The sequence below is a fragment of the Diadema antillarum genome, unplaced genomic scaffold, assembly GCF_040938485.1.
Source record: "Diadema antillarum isolate AM-2024a unplaced genomic scaffold, OU_Dant_1.0 seq00000693_RagTag, whole genome shotgun sequence".
NCBI classification, from domain to species: Eukaryota; Metazoa; Echinodermata; class Echinoidea; order Diadematoida; family Diadematidae; genus Diadema; species Diadema antillarum.
In genome coordinates this window covers 3047991-3064593 of record NW_027271598.1, presented here as the reverse complement: position 1 = coordinate 3064593, position 16603 = coordinate 3047991, and the positions used below count along the sequence as shown (strand labels likewise).

At 38.9% G+C, this 16603-nt stretch overlaps 1 protein-coding gene across 1 annotated transcript; it reads left to right on the top strand.

The window, feature by feature from the left end:
• The first annotated feature begins 232 nt into the window (after nucleotides 1-232).
• LOC139737489 (cytochrome b-c1 complex subunit 8-like) lies at nucleotides 233-2281 on the top strand. The gene is made up of 2 exons (XM_071648163.1): nucleotides 233-445; nucleotides 1562-2281. The coding sequence occupies exons 1-2, from the start codon at nucleotides 292-294 to the stop codon at nucleotides 1654-1656; spliced, it is 249 nt and encodes an 82-aa protein (XP_071504264.1). The 5' UTR covers nucleotides 233-291; the 3' UTR covers nucleotides 1657-2281.
• Nucleotides 2282-16603: the final 14322 nt, after the last annotated feature.

Genomic DNA, 16603 nt, shown 5'->3' with positions numbered 1-16603 from the left:
GAAAGACCTTAATGATTGGTGAACATCCATGGCATTAGTTGATACCTAGATTAAAGAGTAAGATAAAGAGGCACATTTCTTTTATCCATGTCATGTCCACCTAACTGCGGAATTGCCCATTTAGAGATTCACTTTATTGTGTGGTGCTGTGTTAGAGTTTGTACAAGCGTTGTGGTGTTTGTAGGTTGTGGTTCCATTTTTAAGGGAATACTAATATCTGCACGCTCTCTCTACTTTCTTTTGTTAAAAGAATATTTGCAGGTAACTGTCAGCTGTCAGAGAAAAGCAACCATGGGTCACAAGTTTGGAAATTTGGCCAAGTTCAGGGGAGTGATCACCTACACCCTTTCACCCCATGAACAAAAGGCATTTGCGGGGGCTTTCAGCAAAGGCATCCCAAACCTCTTCAGGAGATTCAGAGCAAAAGTCTTCATCGTCACGCCACGTGAGTATCCCAGCTGTTCCATTTTTATTTCATGTCAATATCTATTGGCAAAATTGTGCTGAATCAATATAAATATTTTGCCATCCTGATTAAGAAAGTTTCAAATGAGCATAATTGAAGTCAACAAATTATATGTTCATATGATGTTTTGGCATCTTTGCATGTTAAAGGGATGGTTAGTATTTGTTGAGATGATGATTAAGCCTTTAACTTTTTGCAAGATACTTAGAAACCACTTTATGAAAAGAACATACGATATTGTAATTGGAATTCAAAGTTCATTTGATGAAAATCAGTTTTGAAATGGTTGAGATATCCAAAATCAAAGTAAATCAAAGTTTTCCTCACAAAAGGCAGGTCCCATCTTTAATTAGAATTGCTTTGTTGTGATTTTCTCAGCCATTTTAAAACCAATTTTCATCAAATAAACTTTGAATTAGTCTTAGAGTTATATGCTCTTCATATTTCATAAGAGGTTTCTCATTATACAAAAAAAAAAAATCATTACAATCGTTAGAATCCTGTAGCCCCATCTCAACTGAAATTGTACAATCTCTTAAAGCTATTCAAAGTGGGCGCCTAAGTATTGCAAAGAAAAAAAAAAAAAAACTTGCTTCAGTTTCACTGTTTAAACAAATTTGCTGGGAAAAGTCCATGCAGTCATTTCTTTCAATCTGGATAACTTGTAGGAGGGTAAAAGTTCATCAAAATCGTTTAGGACGAGTCCTGAGTATACTCAGGCAAGTGTCCATGGGAAATGTGTGTTGTAGTAAAATTGGCCCGTCCTCAACAGGTTAAGATATATGTCATTCTCATTCGGCTGGAAATAGATAGTCTCAAGAATGTGTAGTTGTTTGGGGGAATTTTCCACCCTTGTGATAGGCGACTGTGTTGCATCTGAACATACTGTTATCATTTGAGAAGGATTAAAAGGGGGAAAGTTGTAACTTGTCAAAGCATGGGCATTCTTGTTGCTCTCAGTTGAAACATTTGGTTAGCATCAAGTTTATTTGTAGTCCATCCGTCCTGCTTGACTGCAATACATAGCAAGTGACTGACCATTACTGCATGGCTCAGCGCATTACATTCTTTCCATCTCTCTCCCCATCTTGGCAGCTTTTGTTCTTGCATATCTCATCTACTCCTGGGGCATGAGCGAAAACGCCAAGTCGAAAAGGAAGGACCTGGCAGACTTTGCTGCTGACGAATAACCACAGTCCTCTGATGCACTCATTACCCGAATCGTCCTCCCTGTCCACAGTGCTGTGTGTCCTCAGACTTTCTACCATGCCATGTCGTCATCTTGGAGGATTGTCACCGTGGAAACGTGGACTATTGAGAGTTTGCGCCTCAGTGAGGACATAGAGGACAATGATAAATTATATATTGTATCTTGGTTCAGATTGAATTATTGATGTAAATAAGAAGTGGTCTGGCAGAGCCGAGAGAAGGAGCAAGTGCAAAAATAGAAATATTCTGCCGCTCTAGTTTCTGTTACCGGGAAATGTTTTTGTTCCAAGCATATTATTTGCACAGCATACTGGTCCACATGGTGTGCTTGCATTTTAATCAGTCCACGAAGTATACAAGGCATTTTGTCATCAAATTTTTCGTCAAGGATTGTAGAGATCAGGCAGTATTTGATCGAATCTGAATTTACAAACAGAACTGACAGTAGTGAATGTCACAGATTTCCACAATGTTGGATATTCCAATGTATGTGGTTCAGCCCCGGAGAGCAATCTTACCTGCCATGTCTTCTCTTGTCTTTGAATGCTTGTTGAGGAGATAACAAGAATTTGAAATAAATGCTTTTGGAAAGTTTTCACATGTGAATCTAAACCTGTCAGGAGTTATCTGTTATGTGTCACTACATGTTTATTTAGAAACTAACTCTCAAAGGTACAAACTTGTTTGAGCATTTACAGGAGACTCCTGTAAGAATGAAGTCCTTGGGCCCAGCAGTTTGTGTTGGTTGTAGCGAAATTTTATTATAGCTGAACAGTTAAGTATATAAAGATACGTAGATGATGATTTTGGAACATGAATTTTTACTTCATGATAACAAGTCGTCCACTGTACGACAAACTCACAAGGACAGGTGTGATCAGAGACTCCAATTCTCCCGTTTTTGACGGGAGATCTCCCGCCGAAAGCCCATTTTTGCAGAATCTCCCGTTCTCCCGCTGAAGATTTGATTTCTCCCGCCCTGGCTCTGTGTCTCCCGGTGGAAAGGATTTCTTACTTATTGCTATCGTATGTTGAAAAAAATTAGCCTTGGATAGCACCACAGAACATCTAGAACCTAGGAACTCCGCGGTTCGCACACATCAACTTCGAATCTCCCGTTTGCTAGGGGTTTTGGGCGGGAGAATCTCCAGATCAGAAGGTGCTTGGGGTTGGAGTCTCTGTGTGATGCACATTTTTTTTTTCTCCATTTACTTCCTTGCCTGCAGGAAACTGGGTTCACGTATAAATGAAGATTACTAAAATTGAAAATACAGTGTATTATTGCTGCTTTTTCTGGGAATTTTGAAAATGTCTTGAATACAGTACGGCATTCCATTTCTTGTAATACATGTATGTACATACATGCACGTACACATTGTACATGTATATATCTTGAGTGTAGACATAACTACCTGGTATGTACACCTGTACTGTAATACATGTATCATTGAATGACCACTTAAGTTGCTGAAAGAATCTGAAATCTGACCTTGTTGCCAGCTGCATGTGTACACATTATTATATGCCCACGTCATTTGCTGGAGTTTTTTTTTTTTTTTTTTTTTTTTGTATAAAGTAGGAGTAGTCGCTGTTTTTGTCGAGCCCACCAGAGGTGTGGGGAGACTAAGGGATCGCCTGCGACGTCTGTCCGTCGTCTGTCCGTAACGCTACAAAAACTTGAATAACTCTCTACTGAGGATTTCAATTTCAATCAAACTTGGAGGGAAGAGTGGTTATACAAAGTTACACATTTTACTAAACATGGAGGGCACCTCAAGGTCAAAGGTCACAGGCAGAGGTCAATGAACTTTGGGGCCCAATGTTAAGTTTTTAGGGCGCGTTTCGTTTATGGCTTGTAACTTTTGATGTATCTGTCTGTTTGTGACCAAACTTAGATGGTAGATGTCCCTTGGGAAGTTGAAGGTCATCACAAAGTCAAAGGTCACATACAGCGGTCAACAAACTTTTAGGGCCCAATGTTAAGTTTTTAGGGCGCGTTTTGATTATGGCTCATAATTTTTTATCCCTTTGTCCGTTTGTGACCAAACTTGGATGGTAGATGTCCATTGGGGAGGTGAAGGTCATCACAAGGTCAAAGGTCACATACAGGGGTCAACAAACTTTAAGGGCCCAATGTTAAGTTTTTATGGCGCGTTTTGGTTATGGCTCATAACTTTTGATCCCTTTGTCCGTTTGTGACCAAACTTGGATGGTAGATGTCCCTTGTGGAGTTGAAGGTCATCACAAGGTCAAAGGTCACAGACAGGGGTCACTGAACTTTTAGGGCCCGATGTTAAGTTTTTAGGGTGCGTTTCGATTGTGGCTCACAACTTTTGATCCCTAGGTCCGTTTGTGACCAAACTTGGACGGTAGATGTACCTTGGGGAATTAAAGGTCATCACAAGGTCAAAGGTCACAGAAAGGGGACAACAAATTTTAGGGCCCATTGTTAAGTTTTTATGGCGTGTTTCGATTATGACTCAACTTTTGATCCCTTTGTCCGTTTGTGACCAAATTTGAATGGTAAATGTCCCTTGGGGAGTTGAAGGTCACCACAAGGTCAAAGGTCATAGGCGGGTCAATGAACTTCTGGGAGTTAGAAAAATATTAATTTCTTGTATGCGAATGGGCGAGACACAATTTGGCACTTGCCTTGTTTTGAGAGAGAAAGAGAAATGGGACCAGAAGTGATACACTCTGTAGAGAAATACAATATTCTAAATGATACATGTATGTTTATATTAGAGTTAGAAAGATACAGATAGGAAGCAAGGTTTTGATGTAGATTGAGAGAGACAGAGATTTCGTGTGGGTGTGTTTACCTTCAGTATGTTTTGCAGATTCATGCTCATCTTGTTACAAATATGTACCTTTAGTAGATATGCTTCTCTGTGTGTGTGTGTGTGTGTGTGTGTGCGTGTGTGTTTGTGTTTGAGCATATCTGTATACACCTGTACGTACAATACATCAGTAAAATCTGTGTGATCAACTTTTTCATGTCGTTATGCAAACACTTCAGGTGGGCATTTCATGAAGCATTTTGTCAGATATTTTTCTGACAAAGTGTTAAAAGCTACTGAAATCCTTGCTTCTGATTGGCTGAGAGCAAATTTATCAGACAACTTTGTCGAACAAAATGCTTCATGAAATGCCCCCCAGTTTTGTCTAAAAGCACATGATGAATGAGTAATGAACGAAGTGATTATCAAAATTAAAGAAAAAGCAAAAGCAAAATGCAATAGAATTAAAGTAGGAATAAATGTACATGTATGCCTGTTTTGATGAAGAAAACGAACATTATATAGTCTCAATAGTCCCATTGATTTATGTAGAGGGAAATTTGCTTTCCTACACATTCATCTTATTACTTAAATGGGAGATACGAACATTGTTTATTTTGTATTTGATTTAATTTCTGCGTTCCGTTTTCATGAAAAAAGTTATTGAGAAATACATTGTAGTTGAATCTAACAGAGGAAATACTTGGAATCAGGTAAATGATTCGTTTCGTTTTGTTCGTTTATTTAAGTACGGCAAAAAGAATCGGCCAAAGGCTGTTTTTCAACTTGTCCGTGCACGAATAGAACATCGTGAAATAGCAAATAGTCAACAATACAAGACAAGAATTTGAAGGGGAACTTAATCAAATATAACAAACAAATTCAAAAATGGTGAGTACAAATGAAGAGCTTGCTTCTAAATGGCACTAAATCCATCATTTTTCAATGGATTTAGCGCGTTTTGGAAGCAGGCTTTTCAAATATACAATTTCAAGATTCGAACGAAATAACGAAACAACGAAATACATCATACAGTCATAGAATGAGAAAGATGATCGAATCAAAATGTACAGCACTTTTTTTTTTTGTTCTTGGTAATAACATGTGCTCCTTTTTTTAGTTTATCGAGTGTGAAATCACACAAACACACCATGCTCAAGTTAGCCCCCCCCCCCTTTTTTTTTTTGTCGAGCCCACCGGAGGTGAGGGGAGACTAAGGGATCGCCTGCGGCGTCTGTCCGTCCGTCGTCCGTCCGTCCGTCGTCTGTCCGTAACGCTATACAAACTCGAATAACTCTGTACTCTGGGCTTCAATTTGAATCAAACTTGGAGGGAAGAGTGGTCATACAAAGTTTTACCTTTTACCAAGTATGAAGGTCACCTCAAGGTCAAAGGTCACAGGCAGGGGTCAATTAACTTTTAGGGCCCAATTTAAGTTTTTAGGGCGCGTTTCGATTATGGGCCATAACATTTGATCCGTAAGTGTATTTGTCACCAAACTTGGATGGTAGATGTACCTTGGGAAGTTGATGGTCACCACAAGGTCAGAGGTCACAGGCAGGGGTCAATGAACTATTAGGGCCCAATGTTAATTTTTCAGAGCGGGTTTCGATTATGGGTCATAACTTTTGATCCATAAGTTCGTTTGTGACTAAACTTAGGTGGTAGATGTCCCTCGGGGAGTTGATGGTCACCTCAAGGTCAAAGGTCACAGGCAGGGGTCAATGAACTTTTAGGGCCCAATGTTCAGTTTTTAGGGCGCGTTTCGATTATGGACCATAACTTTTGATCCGTAAGTCAATTTGTAACCAAACTTGGATGGTAGATGTACCTTGGGGAGTTGATGGTCACCACAAGGTCAAAGGTCACAGACAGGGGTCACTGAACTTTAAGGGCCAAATGTTAAGTTTTTAGGACGCGTTTTGATTATGGGTCATAACTTTTAATCCGTAAGTCTATTTGTGACCAAACTTGGATGGTAGATGTACCTTGGGGAGTTGATGGTCACCACAAGGTCAAAGGTCACAGGCGGGGGTCAATGAACTTTTAATGCCTAATGTACTGTGCATTTGATTATGACTCCTAACTTTTGATCCATAGGTCCATTTGCGAACAAAATAAAAAAAAAAGGTGTTGTACGTTTGTGGGCGAGACACATTACGGCACTTGCCTTGTTTTTTGGGGGTTTTTTTTTTGGTTTTTTTTTTTTTTTTTTTTTTTTTTGGGGGGGGGTATTTTGTTTGTTTCGTAGTCTTATAGAAGCGTGAAACTCGCATCTACCGAGGGTTGTTGGAAATACTAAAGCGATAATAAGGCTTCAATGACCGCTGGCGTGGTAACCATATATACTGAGACAATCTTTTCGTGTTTATGATAAAAGTAACATCGATGTGACAAATGTCAACTCGCTATCAATAGGCCTACGAGAAAAAAAAAAATCGTCGAGTCTTGTGCGAGAGCTGTAAAAGACGGGAACTTGACACTAGATGTAAATACGAATAAGGCCTCTGGGTATGGAGTGCGCACACGTGTACGCTCACATGCACAAAACTACCTGAAGTATTGCTAACGATTTTTTTTTCTCTCTCATCAGTTCAATTTACTCGCAATTTATTTAAAGCATGGAGAGAACAAACGTTATCACTTTTCGAATGCAGCAGTCTTGTTTTCGTTTGTGTGTGTGCGGACGTGCTCGTGTGTGTGTTTGTGTGTGTATATATATATATCGTATGAATCGATTATAACAGTCACCTTTAATATCACTGCGCTGTGGGTCGTTTAGTGAATTGTTTTACATTTCTCTTGAATATATCGATTTGCTTGTAAATACTCTTTTATAGACGATAGTATTTATAACATCTTCTACGGGCGATTTTCTCTGACCTCTGTTTTTTCAGCCAGGACGTATCGTCTTCCTTATCATTAAATTATCTGTGACGACAGGACAGTGAAAATTTGATTAGCATTGACCAAATCGGGGCCTAACAGTGCGAATATAAATACAATGCCCAAACATTTTCACGTTTGTACAGTTTGGGGTTTTTTCTTCTCCTTCTTTTTTGCTTTTTTTTTTTTTTTTGGAATTAGGACATCGTCTGCTCAGTTTGGGCAATCAAAGTTTGCTAAACAACACTCTCCTCAGAAGTAACGAAATTGCATGTGATGTGATCGACAATCCTAGGGTCTTCCCTCGAAGGATAAGGAGTAAACAAACCTGCACCGACGACAAAGGCGAATTGCTTTTCTAGAGGGGTAAAAGAACAAAAACGATGTGGATAAAGACCAGATGTTCTTTCTCATTGCCTAGTTGATTTTAAGGTCACTTTAGATTGTAATTACATTTCACTCGATTTGATCCTGCGGGTATTCCATCCTTTTGTTGGTAAGACTTGAAAATCATACTTTAAAACGTGCCCTCAAAATGACTTTCAGATAACCCTGCTATGGGCGCGAATTCAGATGATTCGGTAAATCAAATTGTAGCTGACAAAGTTGACAGAAACCCAATTTGAATTCGGTTATCGGCATGAAGGGGTGAGATAGAATGTCAACTCATCCCAAACTTTTTAACGATCGGAGGTGAGCTGTGAGTCATTGACATTATCCCTTCTTTATCTTTATTTTTTCATCATAAATGCTCCTGGCTTTTACAAGTTATTCTCCCGACGTCTTGCTCTCCTCTGAAATAAACCGAATTTTATCACTTTCTTCATGTCTTTTTGTGTGTTTGTCTATCGTTGTTGGGTGTTTATCAAACGGTATTTCAAACGTGCAGTGCCAGACGTTTTCATCGAAATTTTTGCGAATTTGATTTTGCCTTTGCAGTTTTTTTGAGTAACACCTGTAAAAAGTATAGGCTTACATCTTTTATATTGTCGCGCCAACCGTGTAATATCCGTGATGAGCAGACGAAAAGCAAACAATATAACATTGAATGCCCGGGGGCGCTGTTCCCCCTCTGGCTGTTTGCAGCATTCTCGTTCCCTTCCTTTGTTGATTTTTTGTCCGAAGAATTCTCCACATGCTATAGAAAAACACACACAAAAAGGTTTGCGAAAAAACATGAAATATGAGACATTTGCTTGTTGCTCTTGCAAGATTTCACTTATGTCATGACATTCTGAGGAGAAATGTCTTCTCTCAAACTCCGCAGAGTGATCCGTTAAACTTAACCATTTGCCATATGAAACGAACAAAACAAAACTCAATGCAAACAAACAAAAACAATTCGATTTGAATCCATAGGTTTGGATCCCTTTAAAAAAATACAGCTTTACGATAAAATGGTGTTGCTTTCCTCCCTGTTCCGTTTTTTTCCCACCTTAATTCATCATTCTCGCATCTTAATAAGAAAGAAAAATTAATCTATCAGCCTTAAGTTTGGCATTCAAGTAAAAGATAATCAGAATGATTTATGCTATTTAAAAGACAATGAAGATAAAAGAAATAATCAACATTCCATTTCTGTTCTGATCTCGTGTTTACACTTCCTGTTAATGTTGAATCACTCACACACCACATGACTTAGACTATCAACATTTAATCGCGCGCACCATTCACTTGCTCTTTGACCAACTTCTATTTCGGCAAGCAGTTTGCGCGGTCTGGCTGATACTAATAAAAGTATTAGCAGTTATTGTTATAATTATAGTAATGCATCACTACTTGTTACATCAATGATGATAACATCGTGAAAGTTAGAGATCAATCATGATGTCCGAACAGTCCCCCTGGAACGTTATTCATGTAACTCGGACGTCACTCTCGTGTACTCGTAAGAGATCTTCGTATGTATTTGCACAAAGTGACGCTGTATGTATGCCATGTACCTATAGTTCGCGCCAAGGCTACCTATTTAAACACATTTCCGAATCATGAATGGTGATTATTTTTGGTAGAAATACTCTGTATTTTCGTGAAAGCAATCCTTCAATAATGCGGTGGCATCATTACTTGACTAGAGTGGTCTTGTAAGTCATACTAGATAGAATCGTTGAAGACTCACTAATCTCTGTAGGATCTTGCGTTTTAGATTTTTTTTTTTGTTTAAAAGCTCTTGCTGATCGGTTACTTTTATTTCAGAAAATATCAATCAAACATTATTCTGTCTTATACGGATTAATTCTTCATTGATTCTTTTCCTGAGCCTGTATACCTATTTGCTCAACACTATGATATTTCCTGATTACATTAACACCCTCCTTTGTGTGAAATTGTAGGGAAGACTCGCAGTTTATCATGGGCTGGAACACAGCAGAGCATCAAATAATGTATAGGCATGAGTACAATTTTGTAGTAGTGCCTTTGTACCCTTAAACGACACTAGATCATAATGCGGGTTTTTTTTTTCTTGCATATTATGGCTTTATGATATAACACATTGTATCGCAGTTTTTACATCATTAGTTTTGTTTACATCGGCCAACTACGTTATTATGTCGTATCATATATTACCAGGCACATCATTGTTTCATTCCGTCATATCACAGCAAAGTCCATCATTTTCTATATCAGATTATATCGCGATATGCACACATTCGAACCTCCACCCGTGTTTCTGACATTCTGTGTTCTTTTAAAAACGGTTAACTTTCCGTAGTGCGTTGACGGAAAGATTACAGGAAATTACTTTGCATTCAAACATAACTTCCACGTAGTCAGTTGCATTCTCTGAATAATCTTTTTATCAACCTACAGATTATATATGAAACCCTTATTAGAATATGTGGTTTTTCCCCGCTCGTCTATAAAGTATATTGATTTGACGAGAACAAAACCGCAGGAGCTACTAGTACATTAAGAAAGCGACAGAAGGTAAGAGAAAAAGGATGTATATGAGAGACGGGGGGGGGGGACGTGTATTGCATCGACGGGTATTCGTGTACGTGGTTATATTAGGTGTGAATCTAAAAAGTGAGGAGATGAAGAGACTGTGAGAAACAGAGCAAAGACAGGTTCTCTATCGATTCGTAAAATGGTTGGAAATGTACAAGAGTTACTTCAGGAAATGAGTTGCGGTAAACCTTGCCCCCCCCCCCCCCCCCGCCAAGAAAAAACCCCGACAAAAACAAAACAAAACAAACAAAAAAGGGAAACTGAAAACCCTAGAATGTGGATGACATTCTGCAGAAATGGAAAAAAAAAAGATAAATGTGTGTTTATGTGTGTGTGTGTGTGTGTGTGTGTGTGTGTGTATGCGCGAGAATAATATAGAAGAGTGGGAAAAGGATCTTGAGAGAAGTAATAAGAAAAGAGAGGGAGACAGACAGACAGACAGACAGACAGCATTGAGGTACTTAGGCTTTTTCACCTCCTTGATGTCGTCCGCGATGTTTCATACAAAAAAACAAAAACTTATGTTAGACATTAAGACGATTCCTTGCATGTCATTGCTCCCTCCGATTTCAAGCTGGAATAATTTCTTTATGGCTGACGAATATATGCAATGTGGTGACGCGTTCTTTAACAAACTAGCATGATGTGTCAAAGCAGACGTTATTAAAAAAATCTAGGCTTAAAGGCCCGAATTCACGAAGGTGGTACAAATGTAACCATGGTCTAAACTATGGACAAAAACCATGGAGTGCCAAGTATCGCACGGAATATTTCGTTACGAAATTGGTCATTTCGTCGACAAAATGACCGTTTCGTTAACGAAATTATCATTTCGTGGACGAAATGTTCATTTAGTTACAAAATGTTGTTATTTCGTTACAAAATAATCATTTCACCGACGAAATGACTGATTTCGTAACGAAATATTCCATGCGACACTTGGCGCTCAATGGTTTTTGTCCATGGTTTAAACCATGGTTTCATTTGTACCACCTTTGTGAATTTGGGCCATAGTGTTTGCCTCAGATAGATTACTACATACTCACTTTGAGCGAAGTTTAGTCTACTGTCGGCAATGTCAGAAAGGCTAAAGAAAAATTATTGAATATAAAACTGGTTTGTATGTACAAGGCCCGTGATTAGGACTTCGGTTACAGTTCGTTATTCCGAAGATTCGTTATTGTTCGAAAGGTTCGTTATTCCAAAGGCTCGCTGTTCCTGAGATTGATAATCCGAAAATGAAAAAAAAAATCGTTATTCTTATGTTCGTGCTGATACTATATTGTAACCTAGCTGTAACAAGTTTAGCGCCTCAGTTCAGCGTCATCCTTCACGGATTTGTGTTGCTGAAGATGTCAACCACCTCTTTCAGGTTGAACACTTTCAGGTTAGTGAATGTGATGGAGTGCAAGTGACGTTAGTCGAGTTCAAGCAGGGCATTATGCAGGAATGGTGTTATGGGGAGGGGGAGGGGAAGGGGTGCATGAATATGTTAGCGAGGAGGTGCGGCAATAACAGAGCGGGGAGATCAAGTTTGCGGGAGAGGGTATTCCCTCTCCCACGCGAGGGGACTTTTACATTTATTAGAATTGAAATTTAACGTAGTGATGCGTACTTTTAGCGGAATATTTGTGAAATTTTCAGCCCAAAAGATAAGACGATTGTTTGGTTACCCATTAAAGTTGCAAGAAAACTCCCCCAACAAACTGAATTATCTAGCCCAAGTGTTGAGTTATTTTTATCATCCATTGATTAAATTATTTGAAAATCTAATATCTAAGCGCACATACCAAGCTGGGGAAACTAATTTTCACAAAACATTTCTTGAACAGTCAGTATGAAAATTGCGAATGAGTGTCTCAAAGATGTCATTGCCTCACAGCTTGTCATATAGCTTGTACACAAATCCTTGAAATTTCCTTCTTTTTTTGTTCAAACTTAAATCATGCCCCAGTCCCAAATCATAGCTGGTTGATCATTGTTTTGGAGTTATTCAGCCAGGAATATCATTATTTTTGTACACTTTTATAGCGGAACAATATTGAATTTTACGTCAGTTTTTTTCTTATGTACATCAAACAATCCATGGAAAATTGTCACTCACTCAGCTCACTCATTTGCATACTCATATTAACTGTTCGATAACTGTGGTGACAAAACTTTACAATGTCATATGTTCAATCATTTTGATCCGATTTTGATCCAATCTTGACTGTTTTACATATCAAATTTTAATCTTTCATCTTAAACTTACTTTGCCCTTAAAGGCATGCTACAGTTTCGATTTTGAGATGGGGTTGAGATTCTTAACGTCTGAGTGATGATTTCGTGAGATAATGAGAAACCTCTTATGAAATATAAAAGAACGTTATAATTCTAAGAGGATTTCAAAATTTGCTAATAAAAATCGGTTTTGAAATGGCTGAGATACCCAAAACAAAGGTAAGATCCACCTTTAATTAAAATGCTTTGTTTTACTCTGTTTTTAGATATCTCAGCCATTTCAGACCTGATTTCCATCACATAGACATTGAATTCTTAGAATCGTATGCTTGTTAACATTTCATAAAGTGTTTTCAAGTATCTTGCAAAAAGTTTGAAGCTGAATCCTCACCTCAACAAATACTTTACCATCCCTTTAAGCTGAATCTGTTGTTGCGAAATGTGTCTTAATTTTGCCAGGCTGTGGCAAACACCAACAACCGAACCACGCCCAGGGGATGCAAACCCCTGAGGATGATTTTCAAATGGAAACGTCGAATGCTTAGATCTTTCTACCTGTGACATCACAGAAAGAAATCGACACAATATATCGCGAATCAATAATGCCAGAGAGAAGTCTTACGTAACTAATTCAATCATTGACATCCAATGTTACGAGAATACTAAGATAGTTCCTCATTTAGATTTCCAAAGCGGCTAATGATTCGTTAGATGCCAATCAGGTGTAGAACTTCCAAACAGAAGAGTCGAAAATATTGCCCGTGCTTGTCTGTAGATAAACACATTGCCCACGATGTCTTTTGAACATCTGATCACGCTTTCACAGACATTTAGATTGATATGAATAGTACGATCGTACTCCTTTCGGAATTTATGATATGGAAGTACGTCCAAGGTCCGTATGTTTAACGGTCCCTAGTGTTTGTGTCCAATCAGTCAAAACCGGAAATCTTTGGTCCCAATAATTGCAACCCTGAATGGTACTCCTCAGGGTTGCGTTTCATCCACCGTTTTTTTTCTTTATTATCTTTCTTTTCTTCTTTTTTCCCCTTACTTTACACTAGTGGATGCGATGGCAAACATCCTTCTTGCTCCGCATAAAATCATACAGATGTCGGCATGATAACAGGCAATTTCTACGATAATTCTGATTAAAGACGTCTCCCAGCTTGATAGAATTGTTAGTTTATGCGACCACAACCTGTATCTACAAATTATTTTAAAAAATGAAACAGCAATAACAACAAAGGAATCACCTTATCAAAATCAAAGATCAAAGAAAGTGGGGGTTCTTTTTTTTTCAGGAGGAGAATGCACAATATTAACCGTTGGGCTTTCACGGGGACATTCTTGAGCAGGTGCAAGAATGAATGCAAATCATCATCTCGAAACTGTCGCTGATGAAGATTCGATGAGTCATATTGGAAAGACTATGGCCAGTCCGTTCCAATGAAACAACAATAATAACAACAACAACAACAACAACAACAACAATAGGTATAGAAACATGTTAACATGACCCTCCCCCCTCCTCCTTTAGTCAATCAATCATAGAAAACATGATGACGCTCTGTTTCGAGTACACTTTTACATGACAAAAGAAAGAAAAGGCGAGCATTGATCGAACCATGCAGGGGAAACTGAACAGACGGAAAAAAAGTCCCCAAACTGACCTCGGTTCGAGCACTTTAAAACAACCGGACAGTGGTGAATGTCAAGAACATAATGGAAAGCAATTGTCATCCACTCAAAGGATGTTTCAAGTTCACTGTTCTGGAAGGTGGCCATGCCCCCCCCCCCCCCCGTCTCCCTTGCCCACCCCAAAATACTCGCCGTTTCAGACAGTCCTTGGACCATGATTCAATACATAAGTTTAATGTAAAGTATACTCGCATGGTCATTCTTTACCTTTATTACCTGACATCAATTAAGAAAAGTGTATTTTCGAAATCTATTCGTTCGGAGATATTAACCCATCTACCAGATGATAATAATATACAAAATGTGGTTGTCACCAATTCTGTCCAAGAATATAATCATGCTCGTTATCATGCAGCTTTTGCTGTAATGTGTCTTCATTGCGCTTATTGCTATTGTCGATATTTCGAGTTAGTCCTCTTGTAACTGTACACAGCTTTTGAACTTGTACAAATAACATCTTATGCGATTGCATAAGAAGTTTTGTTGTTCGCCGTATAGGACCATGGTTGTCATTACACGACACCGACACGTCATACAGCCCACGAGTTCGACATTGAAAAGAGATCCAAGAGTCACACAGCCCATGGGTTCGATACTAGGTAAATTAGGCCCACGAGCTCGACACTAGGTAAGAACAGTCTAAGAGTACGACGTTACAACACGGGACTTAATGTGCCGGTCTCGTGGGCCTTGTTTGCTTACTGTCGAACCCACGAGCCGTATGACTCGTGGGCCATATGATTGGTGGGAGTTGAACTCGTGACGTACATGTACACGCGGACCATGGACCATGAATCACACGGTCACTGGCTCTAGCCCCTATCACTGCCTGATCCCTCAAAATGGTAAAAAACAAAACACAGAATGAACCCTTTAGTCCAGTGGATGCGTGCTCTCGAGCATTCGCTGCTTTGTAATTAGCAGCAACGCCAAACAAATCAGAATTAAATATCGACTTGCAATAGTTCTTGCTGAATAGATCTATAAATAAACATGATAAATGGAAACAAGATAGCTGATGTCTCTACAGGTCATGAACGACGTTCCCTTCAGAGAAGTTTTAAAGTTCTCATTTCAATGTGCTTCAATGTCATCTTCTTCGAACCAAATTGAAATTTTCCTTGTAAAGAAGATTCATTGTCTCCTGTCTAGAATATATTATTGGTATTCATGACTTAAATAACTTAGTTGAACCACCGAGCCATCTCACTGAAGCTGTGCAGCCGGTGACGGCTTCTGGGAGCGCAGGGATGGGTCTACGCACTCCTAAAAGTGCAAGGGGTGGGGCACTGGGGATTATGCTCCCGGCGGGGAAGCGACGGCTCTTGAGTGATCATGAAAATGGACGGGCGATGACAGCGAACCACGGCACACAGCCACCCGCAAGCTACTTGCGTCACAACAGCATTCAATTCAGCAACATCCTAAAAAGAAAAAAAAAGAAAAAAAAGAACACCAGTACAGCAACAACTTACAAATAGCGAAAACAAAACAACCACCACCACCACCAACAACAACAACAACAACAAATCTTTTGTGACACTCTCGTACAGAGTCATGCAGACATTGACAATAATGAGGACAACGATGGTGGTTGTTATTATTCTGAAGAAGAAAAGACAGCAGATTGTCATGCGACAAACACGATAAAATGAGCCCCCACAACAGCTGTGCTACAATATTAGCACCCACAAGCTGTGGTCATAGATCATCAACTAACTGCACTATAAATGATTCAACTTTTACGAGGAGAGCACATCAACAGGACCTGCAAAGTGTTTCGTATTTCCACACTTCTTCAAGATGATTGACTTTAAATTCTGATTTTACCACTGATTCGAGTTGATGATGATATTGCAAAACAATGCTTAGAGTTAAAAACGGGGCTTGGTATATTTTAATGTCATTTGCAAGGAAGGCTTATTTGTGTTTTACAATTTTGTACCAATTTTTGTTCTTTGCTGTCAGATATTTCATCTTGATATATAATAAATAATTTCAATTCACTTCGTGACTGGCGCGTAAACTTTTTTTTTTCAAATATAGATACAGCCCCACACCCATAAAAACAACATAACAAGACGAATCTTTTTATGAGTAAGTATAGATACACGTTTCTTTAAATTTTTATTGTGGATAGCACAGCAATCAAACAGTACAATCAACATGTACAATGAAGAACAAAGTGTATTGGTTTTACATGATTTGAGCATACTGAGATCGGAAATGAGTTGACATAATAAGCGAATGTTTGAGGACTTGATGCCATTTTATTCATCAGAAATATTGAAACACTATTAAGGCCTGCATTCACAAAAGGCTATTTAACCCTATACCTAGGCTGGGGGTGGCGGCTCAGCGGCCCCTCGACATTCCGCGCAATATGTCA